The 25151-nt window shown below is 39.5% G+C and overlaps 1 protein-coding gene across 3 annotated transcripts in view; it reads right to left on the bottom strand.

Moving 5' to 3' along the window:
* LOC136864969 (vesicular glutamate transporter 1) overlaps positions 1 to 25151 on the bottom strand; it is a 209119-nt gene that overhangs the window by 16452 nt on the left and 167516 nt on the right. For all 3 annotated transcript variants that reach the window (XM_068226485.1, XM_067142378.2, XM_068226484.1), the window contains 2 exons: positions 22219 to 22361; positions 16093 to 16213 (listed from right to left, as the gene is read on the bottom strand). In XM_068226485.1, the coding sequence (XP_068082586.1) occupies positions 16093 to 16213; positions 22219 to 22361 (264 nt within the window). The remainder of the gene's footprint in view (positions 1 to 16092; positions 16214 to 22218; positions 22362 to 25151) is intronic.

Raw genomic sequence — 25151 nt, forward strand, 5'->3', positions numbered from 1 at the left:
CGAACAAGTTTAAACCTGCATCGCGAAGGCAAGCGTGTGCAGCGATAACATTATTGTGCATGTTTAGACTTTCGAAACATAAGAAGAGTAGAATCAAACGCTGTACTCGATACGACATGTGATCAGAACATTGATTGATGCGTTCAGAAAAACAAAATAAGTGATCAAGACTAGAATCGAACAATGTACTCAATACATCATGTGTTTAGAATATGTCAGGGGATACGCTTGTTCTAAGAAGATCAGATTGAAACATAACAAGACTAGAATAGAACACTGTAATCGATGTTGTTAACTTCAACATGTGATCAGAACATTGATTGATGTGTTCAGAACACAAAATAAGTGATCATGACTAGAATCGAACACTGTACTCGATACAACATGTGATCAGAACATTGATCGATGTGTTCAGAACACGAAATAAGTGATCAAGACTAGAATCGAACACTGTACTCAATACAACATGTGTTTAGAACATGTTAGGGGGTACCCTTGTTCTAAGAAGATCAGAATGAAACATAACAAGACTAGAATCGAACACTGTAATCGATGTTGTTAACCTCAACATATGATCAGAACATTGTTTGATGTGTTCAGAGCAAAAGTACAATTTTGATGATTTGCTTAGTGTAAAATCAAAAACTATGGAAACACACTGTGCACATATCGCGTAGCTAACTCGCTCAGTAAGCAATATTGCAAAACTACAACTTCAATGATTTGCATAGTGTAAAAATCAAAAACACACTGTACCCATACTGCGCAGCTAACTCGCTCGGTAAACGATATAGCCAAAGTATAACTTCAAATTATTTACCTTCCATCATTCGTCTTGTGTGTAAAAATCAGTCGAACAAGTTATCGCATAAACATGGCTGAAAAAAAATCGTGATAGGGTATGGAACCCAGGGGTTACATCTTATCAGAAGGGCAAAAAGAATGAAAGGACTCTTCCTCCTCCTTACCGCACATTCCTTGAAGGGCTAATTGGCTGAAGGGCTAATGGGCTAAAGGGCTAAAGGGCTAATGGGCTAAAGGGCTAATGGGCTAAAGGGCTAAAGGAGCAACAACCTCGTCGATCGCTATCAGCAAGAACGCTTGTACTTTGTTAAATGTAGAAAATTAATCTTTATTTGTAAATGGTTTCATGTTCAGAACAAGGAATGGAAAATCCCCGAGGTGCGATGAGTTACGTTTTTCGAACTAGTGTTTGGAACACTGAACTTTTCAAGATGATAGCAGAGAGTTTAGCAATGTTCTGTTGTTGGATTTTAAATTCCGCGCTACAACATGCATAAGGTGGTAGCCTTGAGGTTTACCGCCGTAAAGATGGCAAGAGTGAGGTTAACAATGTTCTGTTGTTGGATTTTAAATTCCGCGCTACAACATGCATAAGGTGGCAGCCTTGAGGTTTACCGCCGTAAAGATGGCAAGAGTGAGGTTAACAATGTTCTGCTGTTGGATTTTAAATTCCGCGCTATAACATGCATAAGGTGGCAGCCTTGAGGTTTACCGCCGTAAAGATGGCAGCAGTGAGGTTAGCGACGCTCTATTGTCCTTCAAAGTGAGGTTAGGGTTCGTCAAGAAGACAGCTGTCAAAAAAGCACGTGGCTATGTTTACCAAACAAGAGCACGTGGTCATGACGTCACGGTCACGTAGTATGTTGCCTCAGCATGTAAAGTTCAATGTCTACACCTACGTAGTTAACACTCTGCTATGTTCACAAGATTTTTTACACATAACTATTCTTTATGCTTTAAGTTCATGCACATAGGCTATGCTAAGATAGCAGTACAAACACATGCGAACTTTGTACATTCTAATGGAATAAGTTTAGTACTGTGTGCATCATGGATACATGTTGTGTGCACGCATTTAATCTTGACTATACGTAATGCTGCTGCTTTGTTTACAAGATTTTTATACATTGCTATTCTTTATGCTTTAAGTTCGTGCACGCACAAGCGATACTCGTACGCTCTAGCAGGAGAAGTTTAGTACGATATTCGATACATACATTATCGATAGGTGATGTGTACACGCTTTAGAACATAGCTCATCTTTATGATTTAAGTTCGTGCACAGGGGTTTGGGATACACAAAAGCGATTGCTACATGCTCTAGCGGAAGAAGTCTAGTACGATAGTCGATGCATGTAAAATCGATAGGTTATGCTAAGATAGCAGCACACTTACATGATTTTAGCACAATCTAGTGGAAAAAGTTTAGTATGATAGTCGTTTCGTGCAAAATCATTATGCAATGTGTAAACGCTTTGAATCAAGGCTATTCTTTGTACTTTAAGTTCATGTGTATGAGTTATGCTAAGATAGCAGCACAACCTAGCGGAAGAAGTTTTGTACGAGAGTCGATACATGCAAAGTCGATAGGTAATGTGTACACGCTTTGAAACATGGCTATTCTTTGTACCTTAAAGTCATACGTATAGGTTATGCTAAGATAGCAGCACAATCTGGCGGAAGAAGTTCAGGGTGATCTGTACACGCTTTGAAACAAGGCTATTCTTTGTACTTTAAGTTCATGCGTCTTAGTTATGCTTGCGATAGTCGATGCATGTAAAATCGATAGGTTATGCTAAGATAGCAGCACACTTACACGATTTTAGCACAATCTAGTGGAAGAAGTTTAGTACGAGAGTCGATGCTTGCAAAATCATTAGGTAATGTGTACACGCTTTGAAACAAGGCTATTCTTTGTACTTTAAGTTCATGCGTCTTAGTTATGCTAAGATAGCAGCACAATCTACCTGAAGAAGTTTTGCACGAGAGTCGATACATGCAAAATCGATAGTTGATGCGTACACGCTTTAAAACATGACTATTCATTGTACTTTAAGTTCATGGGTATAGGTTATGCTAAGATAGCAGCACAATCTAGCGGAAGAAATTTAGTACGAGATTCGATGAATGCAAAATCAATAAGTAATGTGTACACGCTTTGAAACATGGCTATTCTTCGTACTTTAAGTTCATGTGTATAAGTTATGCTAAGATAGCAGCACAACCTAGCGGAAGAAGTTTAGTACGATATTTGTTGCATGCAAAGTCGATAGGTAATGTGTACACGCTTTGAAACATGGCTATTCTTTGTACCTTAAGGTCATGCGTATAGGTTACGCTAAGATAGCAGCACAATCTAGCGGAAGAAGTTTAGTACGAGAGTCGATGCTTGCAAAATCGATAGGTAATGTGTACACGTTTTGAGACATAGCTCTTCTTTGTTTTTTAAGTTCATGCGTCTTAGTTATGCTGAGATAGCAGCACAATCTACCTGCAGAAGTTTAGTACGAGAGTCGATACATGCAAATTCGATAGTTGATGTGTACAAGCTTTGAAACATGACTATACATTGTACTTTAAGTTCATGGGTATAGGTTATGCTAAGATAGCAGCACAATCTAGCGGAAGAAATTTAGTACGATGGTCGATGCCTGCAAATTCGATAGGTGATGTGTACACGCTTTGAAACATGGCTATTCATTGTACTTTAATTTTATGGGTATAGGTTATAATAAGATAGCAGCACGATCTAGCGGATGAAGTTTAGTACGATGGTCGATGCATGTAAAATCGATAGGTGATGTGTACACGCTTTGAAACATGGCAATTCATACTGCTGCTCTGTTCCCAAGACTTTTAAGCATAGCTAACCCTAATACTGCTCTTAACGACGTCGAGCTAAGGATTGATTACGTAACCGTGACGTCACGACCACGTGCACTTGTTTGGTAAACATAGCCACGTGCTTTTTGACAGCTGTCTTCTTGACGAACCCTAACCTCACTTTGAAGGACAATAGAGCGTCGCTAACCTCACTGCTGCCATCTTTACGGCGGTAAACCTCAAGGCTGCCACCTTATGCATGTTATAGCGCGGAATTTAAAATCCAACAGCAGAACATTGTTAACCTCACTCTTGCCATCTTTACGGCGGTAAACCTCAAGGCTGCCACCTTATGCATGTTGTAGCGCGGAATTTAAAATCCAACAACAGAACATTGTTAACCTCACTCTTGCCATCTTTACGGCGGTAAACCTCAAGGCTACCACCTTATGCATGTTGTAGCGCGGAATTTAAAATCCAACAACAGAACATTGCTAAACTCTCTGCTATCATCTTGAAAAGTTCAGTGTTCCAAACACTAGTTCGAAAAACGTAACTCATCGCACCTCGGGGATTTTCCATTCCTTGTTCTGAACATGAAACCATTTACAAATAAAGATTAATTTTCTACACTTAACAAAGTACAAGCGTTCTTGCTGATAGCGATCGACGAGGTTGTTGCTCCTTTAGCCCTTTAGCCCATTAGCCCTTTAGCCCATTAGCCCTTCAGCCCTTTAGCCCATTAGCCCTTCAGCCAATTAGCCCTTCAAGGAATGTGCGGTAAGGAGGAGGAAGAGTCCTTTCATCCTTTTTGCCCTTCTGATAAGATGTAACCCCTGGGTTCCATACCCTATCACGATTTTTTTTCAGCCATGTTTATGCGATAACTTGTTCGACTGATTTTTACACACAAGACGAATGATGGAAGGTAAATAATTTGAAGTTATACTTTGGCTATATCGTTTACCGAGCGAGTTAGCTGCGCAGTATGGGTACAGTGTGTTTTTGATTTTTACACTATGCAAATCATTGAAGTTGTAGTTTTGCAATATTGCTTACTGAGCGAGTTAGCTACGCGATATGTGCACAGTGTGTTTCCATAGTTTCTGATTTTACACTAAGCAAATCATCAAAATTGTACTTTTGCTCTGAACACATCAAACAATGTTCTGATCATATGTTGAGGTTAACAACATCGATTACAGTGTTCGATTCTAGTCTTGTTATGTTTCATTCTGATCTTCTTAGAACAAGGGTACCCCCTAACATGTTCTAAACACATGTTGTATTGAGTACAGTGTTCGATTCTAGTCTTGATCACTTATTTCGTGTTCTGAACACATCGATCAATGTTCTGATCACATGTTGTATCGAGTACAGTGTTCGATTCTAGTCATGATCACTTATTTTGTGTTCTGAACACATCAATCAATGTTCTGATCACATGTTGAAGTTAACAACATCGATTACAGTGTTCTATTCTAGTCTTGTTATGTTTCAATCTGATCTTCTTAGAACAAGCGTATCCCCTGACATATTCTAAACACATGATGTATCGAGTACAGTGTTCGATTCTAGTCATGATCACTTATTTTGTGTTCTGAACACATCAATCAATGTTCTGATCACATGTTGAAGTTAACAACATCGATTACAGTGTTCTATTCTAGTCTTGTTATGTTTCAATCTGATCTTCTTAGAACAAGCGTATCCCCTGACATATTCTAAACACATGATGTATTGAGTACATTGTTCGATTCTAGTCTTGATCACTTATTTTGTTTTTCTGAACGCATCAATCAATGTTCTGATCACATGTCGTATCGAGTACAGCGTTTGATTCTACTCTTCTTATGTTTCGAAAGTCTAAACATGCACAATAATGTTATCGCTGCACACGCTTGCCTTCGCGATGCAGGTTTAAACTTGTTCGATATAAAGCTATGCCTTGACATAAGAGGCGGAGGAGGAGGTAGAGAAGGAGGAGGGGGAGGAGGAGGAGGAGGAGGAGGAGGAGAATGATAAGACCTTAACAGCCTATGTATAGTCGCCATTGTTTTTAAAGATGATAGCTGTCAAAAGAATTTTTCAAATTATCCACCACCACATTTCAGCTAAAGAGGGCAGCAGGGTGCTCTGTTGATTAAGCACATAGAATTTCAAATTGCCCTCCACCACATGCATAACAGCAGCTGTTATCTTGCGCAGTAGCCTCTAAGCTAGCTTTCTTCATAAGAGTAGCCGCCATCTTGTGCGAGCACCCCTAGGCCGTCTCATAAGGAGCTATGTATAGTCACCATTTTGTGTCTGCCATCTTGCGTAAGCATCCCTAGGACGTCTCAAGGCATCTTGTTTCTCATAAGAGCAGCCACCATCTTGCAGAAATAGATAGCTGCGAATGCCAAAGGGCTTAAGTAGGAATCGAACCGTTGATCTCATCATTAGACTATGTTTTTTCTTGTTCCTGATACTACGAACCTACGTATTAGGCGGAAAAATTTTGTCCGTTTTGCTCTACGATGCATCGTTTTCGAGATATTTAACATTTTGCATTTAAGCCTCCAAATTTAATGAATCGAACCTGCACGGTACGTTATACTCTCTACCATAGCTAGACCTGATCATGTTACGAAGACTCGCTTCAATACAAGCTAAAACAGAGCAAATGCCAAAGGGCCTAAGTAGGAACCGAACCGTTGATCCCATCATTAGACTGTGATTTTCTTGTTCCTCATACTGCGAACCTAGGTATTAGGCAGAAAAATTTTGTCCGTTTTGCTCTACGGTGCACCGTTTTCGATATATTTAACATTTTGCATTTAAGCCCTAAATTTAATGAATCGAACTATCACGACACGTTAGCCTCTAAGCTAAGAGTAGCAACTATCTTGCGCAAGCACCCTTAAAGCGTCTCATAAGGAGTTATGTATAGCTGCCATCTTGTGTCCGCCATCTTGCGCAAGCATCCTTAGGGCGTCTCAAGCCATCTTGTGCAAGGACCCTTAAGCCATCCCATAAGATCAGCCGCTATCTTGCGCAAGCATCCCTAGGGTATCTCATAAGGAGCCATGTATAACTGCCATCTTGCGCAAGCATCCCAAGGGCGTCTCATAAGAACCTGTGTATAGCAGCCATCTTGCGTAAGCACCCTTAAGGAGTCATGTATAGCCACCATCTTATGCAATTAGCGTCGAGAGAGGGCTGCTGTAGAATTTTTCTTTTTAAATTATCCGCCACCACTTTTCAAAGGTATCTAGCTAAAGATGGCAGCACCGCGGATGACAGGTGACGAATTTACATCTACTACGATAAAGAGGGCAGCACGGTGCTCTCTGTATTAAAGATGGCGGATGACAGCTGTCAAAAAAGCACATGACTATGTTTACCAAACAAGAGCACGTAGAATTTGCCGCCATCACATTTCAAACTAAAGAGGGCAGCACTATGCTCTGTTGATTAAAGATGGCGGATGGTAGCTGTCGAAAAAGCACGTGAGTTTGTTTCCAAACAAGAGCACGTGGAATTTTTCAATTTGCCGCCACCACATTTCAAAGGTATCTAGCTAAAGATGGCAGCACGGTGCTCTCTTGATTAAAGATGGCGGATGATAGCTAACAGAACTTTTCAAATTGTCCGCTACTACGTGCTTAAGGTAGTAGCCATAAAGAGGGCAGCACGGTGTTCTGTGGATTAAAGATGGCGGATGACAGGTGATGAAATTGCCCGCATGATAGTAGCACAGTGCTCTGTTGATTAAAGATGGCGGATGACAGCTGCACGTGGCTTTGTTTCCAAACAAGAGCACGTGGAATTTACCACCACCACATTTCAAACTAAAGAGGGCAGCACTGTGCTCTATAGATTAAAGATGGCAGATGACAGCTGTCAAAAAAGCACGTGAGTTTGTTTTCAAACAAGAGCACGTGGAATTTTTCAATTTGCCGCCACCACATAGAGGGCAGCACTGTTCTCTCTGGATTAAAGATGGCTGCTTGTCGAAAAGCATTTTTCAAATTATCCGCCACCACATTTCAAAGGTAAGTAGCTAAAGAGGGCAGCACTGTGCTCAAAGATGGCGGATGACAGCTATCAAAAAAGCACGTAGCTGTCAAAAAGCACGTGGATTTGTTTATCTCGAGCTAGTGAGGTTAAGTTGGTAGCACTAAGGTTTAGGCCCGTCAAGATGGCAGCACTGCCGATGACAGGTGACGAAAGAGGGCAGCACGGTGCTCTGTAGTTTAAAGATGGCGGATGACAGCTGTCAAAAAAGCACGTGGCTGTCAAAAAGCACGTGGCTTTTTTTACAAATCTGTCAAAAAGCACGTGGCTGTCAAAAAGCACGTGGCTTTGTTTACCTCATGCTAGTTAGGTTAAGTTGGTACTACTAAGGTTTAGGCCCGTCAAGATGGCAGTACTGAGGTTTGCGATGCGTTGTTGTCTGTCAAAAAGCACGTGGCTTTGTTAACAAATCTGTCAAAAAGCACGTGGCTGTCAAAAAGCACGTGGCTTTGTTTACCTCGCGCTAGTGAGGTTAAGTTGGCACTACTGAGGTTTAGGCCCGTCAAGATGGCAGTACTGAGGTTAGCGATGCGTTGTTGTCTGTCAAAAAGCACGTGGCTGTCAAAAAAGCACGTGGCTTTGTTTACCTCGCGCTAGTTAGGTTAAGTTGGCACTACTGAGGTTTAGGCCCGTCAAGATGGCAGCAGTGAGGTTAGCGATGCGTTGTTGTCGATGACAGCTGTCAAAAAGCACGTGGCTTTGTTTACAAATTCAAATCTCCCGCCAAAATTCAAATTTCCCGCGGGCGGCGGCGGCGGAGGCGGCGGCGGCGGAGGAGGAGGCGGAGGAGGCGGCGGGAGGAGGAGGAGGCGGCCGAACCCGCTTATTATACTACTGACATTAATTAGACTATATTGTGTTTTTAATTTGTACTTGACAAAATGGGATTTTAATTCTATGTTTGTACTATCCAAAATTTTTAAATGTCACATTGTCATACTCATTGTTTTGAATTTTAATGGGGGCCCCCGTATTTTAGTCAGGTCTTATTGTAAAATGAATTTTAATCTACTAGCTGAGGAAGAGAATGCATTATATTCTCGAAACATGTACTAGATGTTAAGGTGAAAGGTAAATAAATGAATAGTATTGACTAGGCGGACTATCTTCCAACATATTTACTGTTACTAAGTCAATACGGATCCAATCCCGACCATCATGGTCAAGATTATTAATAATAAAAATCGGAATGCTCTCGCTATCACTGAAATCAGGGATGAGTTCATCACCAGAATCATCATTCAGTAGTATGTCTGCAATTTCCTCACTTCGTATACTGTGTTTGTTACTCGTCATGTTATCGTGACACAATAACTCACTTCACTACACACCCTCACAAGAATACCATGACTGGCTTAGGTCCGTGTTTACTCAAAGAAAAAAAGGATGAAAGCATTGGAATGTACCCAGTATTCAGGTAGTCAGGGTGACGAACTGTTCATTTATATGCCATCTATGGTTTTCAACACGAACTACGACTTTGTACAAATTTAGTGCTAAATTCGGAACAACATTTACATTGCGTGACCTTAAACGCCTTCAGGCGTATACAGGAGTGAATGTGCTAGAGGAATTACCCATACATATTTAAAATCCCCACGCCCGCTGGTAATCAAACCTGGGGCCCTCTAAAACAAAGGTCAATATGCTGACCATTCAGCCAAGGAGCCAGACAAGAAAAATAATAATACATTAATTTCTATCAGTTATAGAGAGAGTGGCATAACGTTAGGGCCTGCAAGGCCTACAATTCAGGTGAGCCCAGGGATTTGGAAGCCTGCCAAATTCCCCAGAGAAACTAAATAAATGAATAACTTCACCTGAATGCCATTCTGCACATAAAGGGGACATCATGATGTGTTTTTAGAATGGGCCAAAAAGGTTTGTTTTCACGTGGCGTATGAAGAGTAACTGTGAGATTGTTACATCTGCCTTCAAATTATTGTTATTGTCTTCAGTCTAAGACAGCTGTCTCTCATAACATGAGTGACATGCTCTCTCACAAATATCTGCACAAAGTTATTGTTTAACAAAAACAGTGAACATTGGTACCAAAATATCAAATTTGAGACCTAATTATTTCTGTTACTGTTTCTTATGCAAAACAATAATTTTTGAAACTGAAACTTATAAAGATCTACCTATAAAATGTTATGACCCAAGACAAACTCCGTGAACTCAACAATGAATGTGTTATCCATGGATATCATTGAAATCATCAATATCCTTGTATTCCAGAAAGTATACTGCATGGTCCAGTTTCTTTAAAATAAAATGTGAGTACAGTAAACTTTTAAAATTTTTAAGATAAAACATATTTATTAATGTTGTATTTCAATCTCTACAAAATATTTAACTTTCAAAATAAAGTAATGACTTAATTCATTTCTACTCTTATAGCTAGTCCTTTGTATATATTAAATGGACATAGATTGTGTTAATGTATCTGCTGTAGTTAAATTTACATGTGTTATTAATAGGTTATATACAATTTATTTGAGAGGGTCCAATTGTATTTCCTGCCCATGTCATAGTTGTTACACTTCTGAATAGAGAGATGCTTTTCATAAATCAAACTATAATGAAATAAGAAAGTCTATAATCATATATTTGTAGTTTACAGATCGACCTATCCTCCTTCCATACCTTTTACCTTGATATAGTTAAAAACAAATTCTAACCATCATCTTCAAGATCTCCCTCTGTTTGACTGGGTCAGTGTCTTCTGGGTAACCTACCATACTATATTCACCGTGCATGCCCACTAATCAAAGACCCTTCCTACACACAGCAATGTGTTCCTTCACAGCACATCCTGTATCCCTTCATTTCAAATAGCCTCTTGCTATAAAAGTAGGGGTTCTATTTTTTTTTAATGGAAAAAGGGGACATTTACCAAAAGTTTAAGGAAAAAGCTGGGACATTTACAAAAAAAATGGGACAGATACTCTATCGACAATATTTTATTAAATATTTACCTTTGTATTTTGCATTGAAATAACCCTAAATCACTTCTGCTCCTTCTCCGTATTCAATCTTTATTTAGCAGAGCTAGATATGTACTTGTTGCCAAAATTTTGTGTACTTCATCAAGAACTGCTGTTCCTTTTCAGACGTCCTAATAAAAGTTAGTTAATGATAGTTGATTAAAATGTGTTTTGACAATTAGCAAGGCCTTGACTGTTTCACCTTTCATTTTCATTTTATTATTTGACTAAGTTAAATATTGCTCATTAGAAAAAATACATTTATAGCAGCATTTGACCCATGAATTTCAGGGTGAAACCTTACCTACTAATTGAACCATGTTTTGAATGTTGTTTTTACTGTTGAAGTAGAAAAACACTTTCCACAAGTAGCTTACTTTCATTGTTTGTTTCATCACTGTCTTCAATTTTACTGTTTAAGTAGCTCTGTACACATAAAAATTCATCAAAGAACTCATCTTCATCAACAGATAAACATGGCATAATAATTTTATAAGCAACATAATAATACCTACGGTATATTTCATGACTGCACTACGGTATATATCATGACTGCAGGAACAATACCATGTATCTGTTAATGTTCTTCTTATCCTTAAGACTGGTCATGCCTCTCAGATGCATATCAATATGTACTCCATCAAAAAAATTTTCATTGTGTTCATTTTCCTACGGGTAGGTGTAAAAGGAAAATGAACCTTAACCAAATACACTATAGAGAATAGGCCTACATGGCAATTTGCCAGATATCGCAAGACATTTATTGCCAGCACACCTAATAGGATGGCCTTGAAACTGAATGTAGTAGTAATACTGATCAGCTGATGTAGTGAGAAATTTTGTTCTTGGATTTGTGTTAAGAAGTTTTGCAAAAATTTAATTTATCCTATGACAGAAGTTTTGGAATTACAACCATGTTTGGCAAGGTTTGTGCTGTTTATGGCTTCTATAACTTTGAACTTGTTCTGCTATAGAAATTTTTCTTCCACTTTCCTAGAGACAAAACAGTGTAAGTAAATTCCAGTATTATGAAACATTAGTGTACACATCACATTAGGATTAACATTTATTTGTCAACAAGTACTCATCTTAGATTAATTACATGAAAAAACTAAAACAAAATACATAAAACAAAAATTATTATGTTACCGCTTTTCCCAAATCTATGGGATCGTGGGTGCAAGCTGTGTCGCACATGTGGATTTGGCCCTATTTTATGGCTGGATGCCCTTCCTGATGCCAACTCTATGTGGAGGATGTAATCACTAGAACTCGAATTTTAAGGAAAGATCTACTTTGTTCTTGAAAAGATAAGTAAAAGTGAAGTTGTATTTACGGGTTTCATGTATTTATAAGGTTAGAAACAGCAGTCCTATAGTGCCTGAAAATGCCTGAAGTGAAGTTAGAACCTATCTTTGCTTATATTCCTATAATTCATATTTTCATCCCTAAATCAGGTAAAAATGCTTTTAATATATTCTGAGAAAATAAAATATTTGCTGACTCATTCTCAATATCTTAAACAAAATCTTAAAATCAGAAAGCTGTAAACCACATTCCCCAGAAAGAATTAAGAACCACCCGCAGCAAAAATTCCCATAGTCTGTCTCAAGGTAGGAGACAGTATCCATTGACCTGATGGAAAAAAAAAAGAACATTTTTCATTTGGTGAAAACATTTCGGTATTTCTGTTTGTTCAGTGTGTCAATTATGCTGATCAGGTTACAGGAGTTTCTCTATTTCACATCGAATGATAAAATTATATTCTGTGACGTTTGCAGCAAAGACATGAGTGAAAATTGTTTTATATTTCACCCTAACAAGTTATTATCAATTCAGCAAAATAGATATGGTATTTTAACAGATGCCTATTCAAATACATAAAGTTGAATCTGGCTAAAATTATTTTAAACCCTATTTGACAGTCTATTTTAGGCATCTAAATAATGTTTAACACCTAAAAATCCAAGGTCAAGCTAATCACTATTGCATGTTTCTTTGGTGGTTGGTAGTGTAGTGCATTGATTGAATATGAAGAGAAAAGTGTTGGAACAAACACCCAGTCTCCGATCCAGAAGAAGTACCTAATTAGATGCGATTAAAATCCTCGATTCAGCTGGAAATCGAATCCGAGACCTTCTGAAGCAAAGGCTTCAATACTGACCATTCAGCTAAGGATTAAGACAAAATGAAATCATTACTGAGTTTCATTATTTCTATCAGTATTCACATTTAACTGTAGTTGTAGATCAAAGCAAAAATAATTATTTAGTTTCATTATTTCTACCAATTTTAACATGCAACTTTTGTAGTTTCCATCTTGCCACCTGATATTTGAGGTTGGGCCTCCAGGTTGACCACAGTCCACATGTCTCTCATCTTAGTATGGAAGTCTCCAGTATTGTCTATAGTGTATTTGCCTTAACATTGCGTACTGTAAGAATGTATGTTTGCATGGTGTATTTATGCACTCCTACTTATAATGTATTTAGGGAAAATAATGGATAGGCAGAGCATTCTTAGATAAACAATATTGTTTCTGCAGTGAAGATTTGGACATCACACTACCTGAAAACTACAAACCAGGATATATCATAATATAAAATACATTGGCAAAGAGTCATTGTGAATAAGCAAGATATTTAAGTGTCCCAAGGAAAGCTTTTGGGACAGTGAGACATTTTACCTAAAACAGGACAAATGGACACTCTGTATTAAAGGGAGGTTATAGTTTTACGTGACTGAAGTTGCCTAGATCACAACTATGGAATGATCAGCTTTATGTGGAAATGAAACACCAAAATCTTGATCATATTCAGTAACTGTGGTGTGGTAACAGGGAAAGTTACCGGTCAGACAAAGCTGTAATATTTCATTCTTGTTCCTTATTTACTGAAAGGTATGGTAGGAATAAATTGAGAAGTAATATTGTAAGAAAGCAGGCAGTGGAGAATTTTTTATGATACTATTTTGGGTAGACAGCAGTATATACTTATGGTAAACATTTTCATAAAGATGATATCAGTAGGGAAGATACATATGAAAACAGAATACTAGGTTGAAACTTACAAACTTCAGGCAGGTAAACCACATCAAATATGTACACTGTATAACACATAAAACAACACACCAGAAAGGAATTGTCCGATGGCGATAAAAATCTGTGGATGTGAGGAACAGACATAGAAAAACAAACAATCAAAATTGCAGAACAATCGAATGATTTATTGCAGAGTTAGAGTGTTACAAAGTGAGGACGTCAATAAGGTGTTGGCTCACCCCTGGCCTGGATGCAAACTATCACTCGACGTGGCATAGACTGATAAAGATCCCGGATGGTGTCCTGTGGAATTTCGTGCCAAATGGTTTCCAACTGTTGGGCTAAATCGGCAACATTCCAGGATGTTCATAATCACCTTCCCATAACATTCCAAATGTGCTCTATGGGAAAGAGATCCAGTGACCAATCTAGCCAAGGAAGGATAGGGCAAGCTTGAAGACCGTTCATAGCAACACATGCCGTGCGCGGCCGGGCATTATCCTGTTGGAAGGTAAGGCCTGGATGTTGCTGAAGGAACGGTAACACAACCGGCTGCAGAATATCATCAACATACCGCTGTGCTGTCAGTGTGCTAGGAATGACTACCAGAGGGGTCCGGCTATCAAAGGAGATGGCACCCCAGACCATCACCCCCTATTGTGGGTCTGTGTGGCGCGCGATGGTCAAGGCAGGATCCCCACGCTGGCCTGCACATCTCCAAACATGTTTGTGGTTGTCGTCAGGGCACCGTTGGAAACGGGACTCGTCACTAAAGACTATACGTCTCCAGTCAGCACAGTTCCATGTTGCTCGAGCACGGCACCACTGTAATCTGGCTTGACGGTGAACAGACGTAAGTGGAAAGCGGCGTAATGGGCGGCGCGAGGGCAAATTCCTCTCGCTCAGGCATCTGTTGATGGTCTTGGTGGACACATGTGTGCGGGTCACACGCTGGATCGTTGATAACGACGACTCCGGTGTTGTGACAGCTGTTCTGACAATCACTCTCTCTGCCCGTGCTGTTGTGACCCTCAGTCGACCACTGCCATCCTGACGCTGATGCCTGCCGCTGCTGACCCATGCTTGCCAGCATCGTCTGATCGCCGCATCACTTCGACCCAAATGTCCAGCGACAGCTCGATGCGATCAACCAGCTTCTTTCAATTCAATGGCACGACCTCTTTCAAACTCTGACATCTGCTCATAATATGCACGAATTCTTCGGCGTGGCATTCTTACAGCCAACGTTAAGATAGTGCAGTTGAATACAACAGCTACTTTGAGCGTATGTTTCAGAATCGCGCCTTATATACACCTGATGCAGGCATAGTTCGGATTCGCGGGAGGTCCCGCTATTCATTCACTGAACACAAAACTTTAATCATTTGCATGTTTGGTCTGAATGTCTTTGCATACGTAATTTCCTTACAATTGGACAATGCCTTCCTGGTGCTTTTTTTTTTTATAGAATGTATAATCTAAGATTCTCCCATGATGACAGTATTGTGAAGGACGTTAGAAGTAGGAGACATGAAGGCAGTACAATGCTGCTATGATGAGGTGGAACATTAGTGTAGAAAGGTACATGATAAGTATGGTACACCATCGCAGGCCTCTCACCAAGGCCACCACAATTCAAATCCTGCCAATATACATGGTGTTTTTAAAATTAAATCACATGTACGGGGTTTGGATTCCACAAATACAGGAATAATAATATAATGTTATTAGTTTTACATTTCACTAACTATTTTCATTCATTTTGGAGATGGTTTTATTTTTATTCTTTTTTGCTAGCTGCTTTACGTCACACCGACACAGATAGGTCTTATGGCAACGAGGGGACAGGAAAGGCCTAGGAATTGCAATTTGCCTGGTGTGAAAATGGGAAACCACAGAAAACCATCTTCCGGGCTGCCGACAGTGGGGGTTTGGAGATGGTGAGGTAGTAGAATTTTGTTTTTCAGTAGTGCTTTTAAGTGCTGGTAAATCTAATGACAAGAGGTTGATGCATTTGAGCACTTTCAAATACAACCAGAATGAGCCAGGATCAAACCTGTCAACTTGAGTTCTGTAAAGTTGGAAGTCCCAGAGCTATGATTATAATATCAACAGTCATGTAATACCACAAGCTTGCTTTGTTATATACACTAGTTTTGCAGATTTTGTTAGTTATGTAAGAATTTAAAAAATGAATACAAGGTAGAAAGATTCAGAAATCTGCTTCAGACCAGTATACAGGCTGAAGAGCTACCAATTAATATTTCTGTGGGCCAATAGAGCTCAAAGGCTCTGTAAAGTTTCATACGTCAGAAGAAAGGAATTCTTCATAAAAGGAAACATGTAAAACAGTGTTAGTTGCTCAGAAAAGTACCTTACCTTGTGTTGAACAATGTAACCTGTGATAGTTGGGCTGATGATACCTGGCATGGTCCCAAATGTGTTACCAATTCCGAGGAGCACACTTGCATGTTGTGGAGCAATATCTAGATGATTCACACTGTAAACAATAAGAACACAGCACCAATAAACAAAGCTACAAACTACTGAATGTCCTTGGTATGCCACCCTTTCCAGAGCTGTGACAGCTTGGAACATTGATCATAACACTCAGCGCAAGAACCACTAGAATAAGCAGGCTATCACTTGCTTTGTCAGGTCATTTTAAATGCCTTAAAATTCTATTATGCAATAAGTAGGCCTATGTCCTGAAACATATTTTCAGTATTAATCATTTTCTCTGTGCAGTCCTTTAAAAGTTTCCATATTTTTACTGTATAATAATATTTCTGTTATATTAAATTTAACACACATCTAAAAGCCATTCAAGGATCTATTTTCATTGTCTTCATCACGCAGCTTATTTCTACAACCTTCACCAAATCATTGAAATTTCTCACAAATTGTACCAAATTGTGTTGATTATCTGCCTATTCAATACTCAATATTACATCCAAATAGACATGTTTTGACCCTGCATAGGGTCATCCTCAGTAAAATGTGTATTTATTTATTTATTTATTTATTTATTTATTTATTTATTTATTTATTTATTTATTTATTTATTTATTTATTTATATCATATCAGAAGCATACATAAGTTTTAAATTGAATATGAGGAAAGAACATAAAACATAATATAAATTCTTTGGTGACGAAGAGCGACATTAAACTATGTGAGCCCAAAACCTTGCAACATCAAGTGCATTGGGCTTCGCTTTAACTGGGTCTTCTGTTGTGCAACTCAATGGGCATGAACTACATTGCAGCAAATGGGCAGTGGTCTGCTCTTCTCCACATGCACACAAGGTACTGTCCACTTCGAAACCCCATTTCTTCTGGTGGACCCTGCACTGCATAACACCAGAGCACAGTCTATTCAGTGCTCTCCAATTTACCCAATCTGTAACATGGCCAGGAGGGAGTTCTCTTTTTGGGGTCATCCATTGACTGATACTCGTATGTTGACTCCTGGCGCACCATTCTTGAATTCTTGCTTGCAGCGCTGTTCCTGCAAGTGTTTCGGTTACTCTCAAGAAGCTTCTCCTAGACTTCAGGCACTGGCGTGGTGGCTCATATCCAAACAAAGGGTGGGCTGCAGATGTCAACGTCTTTCTCTTTTCTTTCTTGGCTGCCACTTCACAGCGGATATCAGGAGGTGCTATTCCTGCAAGGCAATACACTTTTTCCAAAGGTGTAGGTCTCAAACATCCAGTAATAATGCGGCAGGTCTCGTTGAGTGCTACATCAACTGCTTTGGCATGGCAAGATTTGTACCACACCAGGCATGTGTATTCAGCTGCGGAATAGCAGAGCGAAAGGGCAGATATCCTCACTGTGTCTGGTTGTGCTCCCAAAGGTGTTCCAGTTAGCTTACGCACAATATTGTTTCTAGCAGCCTTTTTCTGCTTGATTTTCAAACAATGTTTTCTGTAGGTTAAGGCACAATCCAGAGTGACTCCGAGGTACTTCAGGGTAGGACACTGTTGTAATGCTATGCCTTGCCAAGTGACCTTCAGAGTTCAGGAAGCTTCTCTGTTGTTTAGATGGAAAACACAGTTTTGCGTCTTAGTTGGGTTTCATGTTAGTTTATCCTCCTTGTAATAGCCAGCAAGAGTGTGTAGAGCTTTGGACAACGTTTGTTCAATCATCTCAAAATTATCCCCCTGAGAAGTGATGAGACAATCATCAGCATAGATGAAACTATTCGTCCCGGCAGGAAGAGGCTGATCATTGGTGTAAATATATAAAAGCATTGGTGGCAACACGCTTCCCTGAAGTAGACCGTTATTCTGTATTCTCCACCTGCTTCTTTTTCCCTGAAACTCAATGAAGAAACTTCGATTTTGAACTAGGTTTCTAATGGCACAAGTCAGATGAAAGCCCTTTGTTATGCTATATAACTTTTCCAGGGTAATTCGGTGATTAACAGTATTATATGCTGCTGAAAGATCTATAAATGCAGATCCTGTGATTTTCCAGCTTTCAAAACCATCTTCTATGTGTTGACTTAATTTTAACACCTGCGATGTGCAGCTTTTCCCTCTCCTGAAACCAGCTTGCTGGTAAAATGTGTATAATAAACTAACAACATTAGACACACACACTCTGAAGTTCTTGTTAAAATAGTTTTTCCTTAACCCTTTCACTGTGATGTAGTGAGTATGGTCGAGTGACCCTCTGGACGCGAGCAGCGAGTGACTCACTGAGCCTGCTATATGGGATACTTGTCTCGCTCTGCTCTCCCATCCGCAGTCGGCTCATGGCGTGAGGAGAGGACAGGAAGAGTTTAAAAGTATTTTATTTGTAATACATATCTGGTGAAATGCATATAAATATATTTTAGCATTTATCATCCTCCTCAAACAGAAGAGTTAAAATACGCATGTTAAAAACCACTAAACTTTTCAATCCGGAATTAGCTGCATCGAACTTATGTTTCTTAAGATTCAGGTTCTACTTTTTCCAATTTAGTTTTCTGCTCGGTGATTCAGGCACCTGATCTTCATTCTCACTATCTTCATCTTCAGTTGAATCATCGAAGCAGGCTGACCTTTTAGACAATGAAGCAGTAACTGGAGTAGAAAACGTGCCTGAAGTAGAAGGTGTGATTAAAGTCATTCCATCACCAGAATCAGATGACAAATCACTATCACTGTCACCTTCTTCAAAGTCACTACCCAATATGAGGGCAAGAGATTCCTCCACAGTATATCATTCCTCCATCATCAGGCCTTTCACAATTTAAAAGCGATTGAAATCTAAGTCAATAAGCACAAACACGTCAGCACAGGGGAGCAACTAGGCGCAAATTGAGTAGCATACTGGACACATTGCTTTCGCCTTCGAACTGGTTACTTCTGTCATCTGATGATCATAGACGTAACTATTATAGACTCCCAAGATAGCAACAAGAGACCTCCAAGGCCGAACACCCACAGCAGTCTATCATAGAGAAACGGAAAACAAACGAAAGACATGCAAGTTCTACAGCAGTCGACCTGCTATAAGGCATGGCTCCAGCAGTCCACCGGGTGCGCGGCACTGCTCCCTCTCAACTGCTACAGAAGTCAACTGGAGTGAAAGTGTTAAAAAACATGATGAAAATTTAAAATATGAGGTGGTGGTCATAAACAGCTAGAGTATAGCTCAAAAAATTTAATGGACACCAACTCATATTTTTTATGTGCATTATGCTTTGTAAGAAAACCTTTTAACCCTAGACCGGGCACACCAATTTCTGTCACGCTACCGGGCGCGTGGTTGACTTTGTCAACCAGTTACGTTTTCAGTCGTTTACAGGCTTCCAATCGCATAAACATTTCATTTAATGGAGTTTTATCTTTTGTTTCAATGTTATTCTCCAAATGAAATTTTAAAAATTATATTAGTGATTAATATGAATGTACTTGAAATAGATAATCATGAACAAGTGTACTAATGTCCGATAGGGACATGAATACTGTGCCTATTTAAAATGTGTTAAGCAGTAGATACATAATTAACTTAAAATAATGGTCTTATTTTGATATTTGCACAGTTATACAATGAAATGATCAGATAAAATAGCAAAAGAATGACTGGATGAAAAATAAACTTTGTTGCCATGTCCATGAAATCTTTCATATCTTATCCCCCGAGCAATGCAATAGTTTCACTGCAGTTCACAAATCTCCTCCCGCTTCCTAGAAATGTACAAATTAGTCCAGTATAATAATTCATCAACCATCTCAGGGTTTATCAACTGCATGAAACAGTCAATTTCTGTTGATACCTTCCACGCCTCCCCTTCCGGTCCTGACAGTATTTTTACAATATTCCTTGATTTTACCCTCTAAGTAAGTTTTGAAGAGTCTGCTGTGGACCACATTGTTCATCCATCTCTCCCGAAAATAAATTCCCTTTCGTTATCGTCTTCATAGATCTCACTGTCTGAATCGGCCTCCTGCTATGTATAACTGTTGTGATCCTAATTATAATTTATAATTTACGTTTATAATTTACGTTTATAATTTCCTCCTCGCCATCCAAAAAATCCCCGAGGCAGAGTCTTTCATCAGACAACTGGCTCAAAATGTCTGGTGTGTCTTCATCATTGACGAAATGAGACCTAAAATAGAAATATACTACATGTAATTACGCCTGACTTTGCCTAATTACTGGAAAAGTACAGAGGAAAGGAAATTTTAAATAATAAATTTTACTTACATGATCAGACGCGCGGTTGACTTTGTCAACCAGCTTCGGGTTCCAAGAGTTCACTCAAAATAATTACACACATATTGCTTACACTGTTGTCGAAATTCGACTGAACGGAAGGTCAAGAGTGAGAGCAAAGGTATTAATTGCAAGGTGGTGAATGACTGACAGTTCTAGGAATTACAGCCTAAAATAGCGCGCTGGTTTAGGGTTAAGAAGAACTTGATATTGCGTGTCTAATGTTTTTAGTTTATTACCGTATGTATATTTTACTAATAATAATGTTATTTGTTTTACGTCCCACTAACTACTCTTTTACGGTTTTCGCAGACGCCGAGGTGCCGGAATTTTGTCCCGCAGGAGTTCTTTTACGTGCCAGTAAATCTACCGACACGAGGCTGACGTATTTGAGCACCTTCAAATACCACCGGACTGAGCCAGGATCGAACCTGCCAAGTTGGGGTCAGAAGGCCAGCATCTCAACCGTCTGAGCCACTCAGCCCGGCGTACATTTTACTGAGGATGACTCTACACTGGACTGAAACATGCCTGCCTAAAATTCGATCTTAATAGGATGTATTGACTAGTATTGACTAGGAGGATAATCAATAAATTTTGTAAAATTTCAACGAAGTTCAACCATCAATATGGATCTAACATGAGATTTATTGTCTGTAATAAATCATCAAAAGGTGAAAAGAAGATAGGAAGAAGATCTGGAATCTTGATCTGTGGTTTAGTTATTGTTCCCTGATAGAGCAGTGTTACCCTCATGGATTGGAAGTTTAACAACAAAATCTCAACAAACTGAAATACAGAAAGCCCCAGTCAGTTAAACAAAATCAACTCTGTGAAACATATTCTACAAGATGTTTGTAAGTAAACTAAGTACAAGCAATGAATGTGCTATCAGTGCTTCAAAAACGTGAGTATTATGGAGTCAGACTTGGAGAAGTTCTTTTAATGCTTATTCTTCTTCTTCTACTGCTTTCAACCACAAGTGTGATGTTGCAGGTGCGACTATGTCACACATGTGGATTTCGCCCTGTTTTATGGTCGGATGCCCTACCTGATGCCAAGCCTATGTGGAGTGATGTATACACTATTGTATGTTTCTGTGGTGGTTGGTAGTATGGCGTGTTGTCTGAATATGAAGAGGAGAATGTTGGGACACACACAAAACCCAGTCCCCAAGCCAGAAGAATTAATCAGGTGCAATTAAAATCCATAGCCAGGAATTGAACCTGGCACCCTCTGAACTGAAGGCCTCAACGCTGACCATTCAGTCAAGGATTGGACAGTACTTTTAATGTATATCCAATCTTTAAGGGCCTTCATGACCTATGCATAGGTGTCTGCTTACTTATGTTACATTTTCATATGAATATATTCATTTCCTATTCAATGCTACACACAGTCATGTCTTAGAATGTACAGTTATTGCACTGTAAAATTTCCTGATAACACATCCCTGTTTGCCAGAAATTTCCTTCTTCATTCCCTTTCCTTTTACCTCAAGCCTCAACACGGTTTATATTTTGTGAAGATACTGTTGTTGCCACTATTTCTATACACATTTATTTTTCCATTTATGATTCTCAGTAGGGCCTATATGATGTAATTAGTTGTTAAATTGTTCAGAGAATATGCACATTAATTGTTTATGAAATAAATAAGTTGTGGTACAATGCAGTAAAAATTACAAATGGTTTTAAATGAAGGTGTATTAGAAATGTTTTTCTTTTCCCTTATCTTCTGAGAAGTATTTGTGTAATCTATAAATATCCACTAAAATGATCCACTCACAAGAATCCAGCCATTGCAAAGGCTCCCAGTCCAACAGCCAGGGTGAGACATGTGACTGCACCAGCTGGAGTAAGGAGAAATGCAGCCAGGAGCATGAAGAGAGACTGACAAAGGAAAGCACCGCAGCAGAATAGCTTCCGTACCTTTTGAAAATAAGAGCAGCTTTATTTGGGAATAAATGATGACAAGGGAGAAAATGCATACCTGAAATTGTCAACTATCCATACCAACAAGGCATTTTGTTATTAAATAACTAGATTTTTCAGTCTATTAATTGAAAGTATATGACATTCCAAATCACCTCTTTCAAGAGCAGAAGGACTTAACTCAAAAGCAAAAAGCAATCTGAATTCACCCATTTTTTTCATTCTGTAAAACCTGGAATAAGGCCATTTAACACTGCTGTCTAATCGTGCAGTTGTATGTAATATCAACAAGGGCTGGAAGGAATGTAGTGGCAACATATGTATTTATATGAAACTATATGAAGCTTTTGAAATGTGGTGTTTTGGAAGAATGCTGAAGATGAGATGGGTAGATCGAATCATGAATGAAGAGATAATCAAATTGGTGAGAGGAGAATGATTTGGCAAGATATGACCAGAAGAAAAGAGAGAAGGATAGGGCACATTTTAAGACACCCAGGACTCATTCAGTTGGTTTTTGAGGGAAGTGTAGGTAATAAGAACAGTAGGAGTAGACCAAGGCATGAATATGAGAAACAGATTAGAGTAGATATAGGATGTGGTAGTTACATAGAAATGAAAAGCTTAACACAAGATAGGGTGGCATGGAAAGCTGCATCAAACCAGTCTATGGACTGATGACCCAAACAAGAACCAATATGAGACTATTTATTGTAGAACCACCATACCCTTATAATCCTTCAGTGTAATTCCATGCAACATACTGTACCCATTGCAAGATGTTCGGAAGGTGCAAGATACTAGTAGTACTGCCACCTTTGTTGATGTGCCTAACGGAGCATCCTACCACTTGAAGTATGGTGTCTCATGTATGAAAACACTTCCTTCGGAGTAGTTTGTTTAGTTCGGGGAACAGATTGAAGTCACAGGGTCCCATGTCTGGCTAATAGGGTGGATTCTCAAGGACCTCCAACCACCACTGTGCAAGCATCATTTTGACAGCAGACTTTGTTGTGCAGGACAATGGGCAGATGCATTTGGAAAGGGGTCTGTTTTCTCTGCAGTGCAGGATGGAGATGATGATGGTGGTGATTATAATAATGGTGTGTGGCCTCTGGAGAAGCTTTGTACAGGTCTTTCAAGCTGACCCCTTATATACAACCTGCACATCTGTGAGGATGGGGCCCTACCTAAGATGAATTCTAATGCTGAAGACAGCACACATCCAGCCAACGGGTTTTAGAAATTATGCAATGAATGTTAAAATCCCGGACTCACCTGGGAATCACACCTGAGATCTCTTGGACCAAAGGTCAGCATGCTAACCATTTAGCCATGAAGCAGGACAAGGATGAAGATGTGATTTGTTCCCCAAACTAAAGGAATCGCGCCGAGAGAAGCATTTCCATACATGAGATTGCATACTTCGAGCAGTGTGGTATTCCATAACAGACATCAACAAGGGTGGCATTGCTACTGGTATCCTGCAACTTCCACACATCTTGCAATGGGTACATGTTGCAGGATATTACAGTGAAAGCCTGTAGACGTATGGTAATTCTACAAAAAAAATTTGCATGTAAGCATATACTGCCACTACATTTTTCCAGGCATCATACTTACAGCATGCACACAGCACATATTACTACCCAGAAATCTTATTATTAAATCCTAATTTCCCATTTCTTACTTTGAAAAATAAGGGAATACATAAAATCATACATCCTTCTGTAACGTGCTCCTGCCATAACCCCTTGATCTACGTTTCTACAAGCTTCTGGAAATATCGTCGCATCTACATCTCCATATACTCTGAAATATCTATGTTTCTACTGGACTATATGCTTTCTACTACTATTATTATTATCTATACCTCTATGTATCATTGGATTAACCTTACTTTGTGCTCAACCGCCTTTTCGCTCCGGCAACTCTCAACATACTGACTGTCGTCATCCTGTCTGCTTTACACTAACTACGTCATCTGCCACATCACTTAAACCTTCTCGAATAGACTGGTCTTCGCTTCCGGGTGTATATATATTGGACTGCTTCGCCCGTCTTAAGCAGACTGGCATCAACTTGTGTAAAGTGTGTGTGTGTGTGTGGAGGGGCCACTGACCTCGCACGGCTCCCTGTGCGGTGCACATTTCATTCCCGTCCAGCTGGAGAAGTTAACCTCGTCGAACTTCGGTGAGCTAAAACACTTCACATACAAAATTGTTGGAAAACTTTAACTCTGCCAGTTTGGCGTGTTGAGTGATGACATATTTTGATCTTGAAGGCCTCGGTTCGTGCCTAACTCCTTACCAGTTTCAACTTATTATAAATCATTCTTTTTAACGTTCTGCAAACTGTTGATGTGGACTGAGGGTAAACATCGCCAACAGAATTTTCTCAAGCTTTCATGATTCGGACATTTATCGGCGGATGAGCTTTCTCCAGTATCGCGCAGTCGGAGTTCCTTTTTTCTCTTCCTTACATGTCCTTACATGTCCTTGTCCGCCTGTTTCCATTACTTGATGGATGCAGTATTTTTGTAGCCGTCTCTTGGTACAGGCCAGAGCAAAGTGTAGCTTCCACCGAAGTCCCAGTCTCATCCATGGCTGTGACAATATGGAAGCTGCTGGGGTATGGGTGGTGCTGAGTAATGACATTTGAAGCACAACTAGTGGCTGAGTGTTATGAAAGGTGTTGCTCATAGGATCAGTCATGCTGCAGTGGCACCTGCTGGTCCAGTGAGGAAAGCAATGGCAAACTACCTCACTCTTCATCTTGCCTAGTACG

Source organism: Anabrus simplex, chromosome 2, assembly GCF_040414725.1.
Source record: "Anabrus simplex isolate iqAnaSimp1 chromosome 2, ASM4041472v1, whole genome shotgun sequence".
Classification (NCBI taxonomy): Eukaryota; Metazoa; Arthropoda; class Insecta; order Orthoptera; family Tettigoniidae; genus Anabrus; species Anabrus simplex.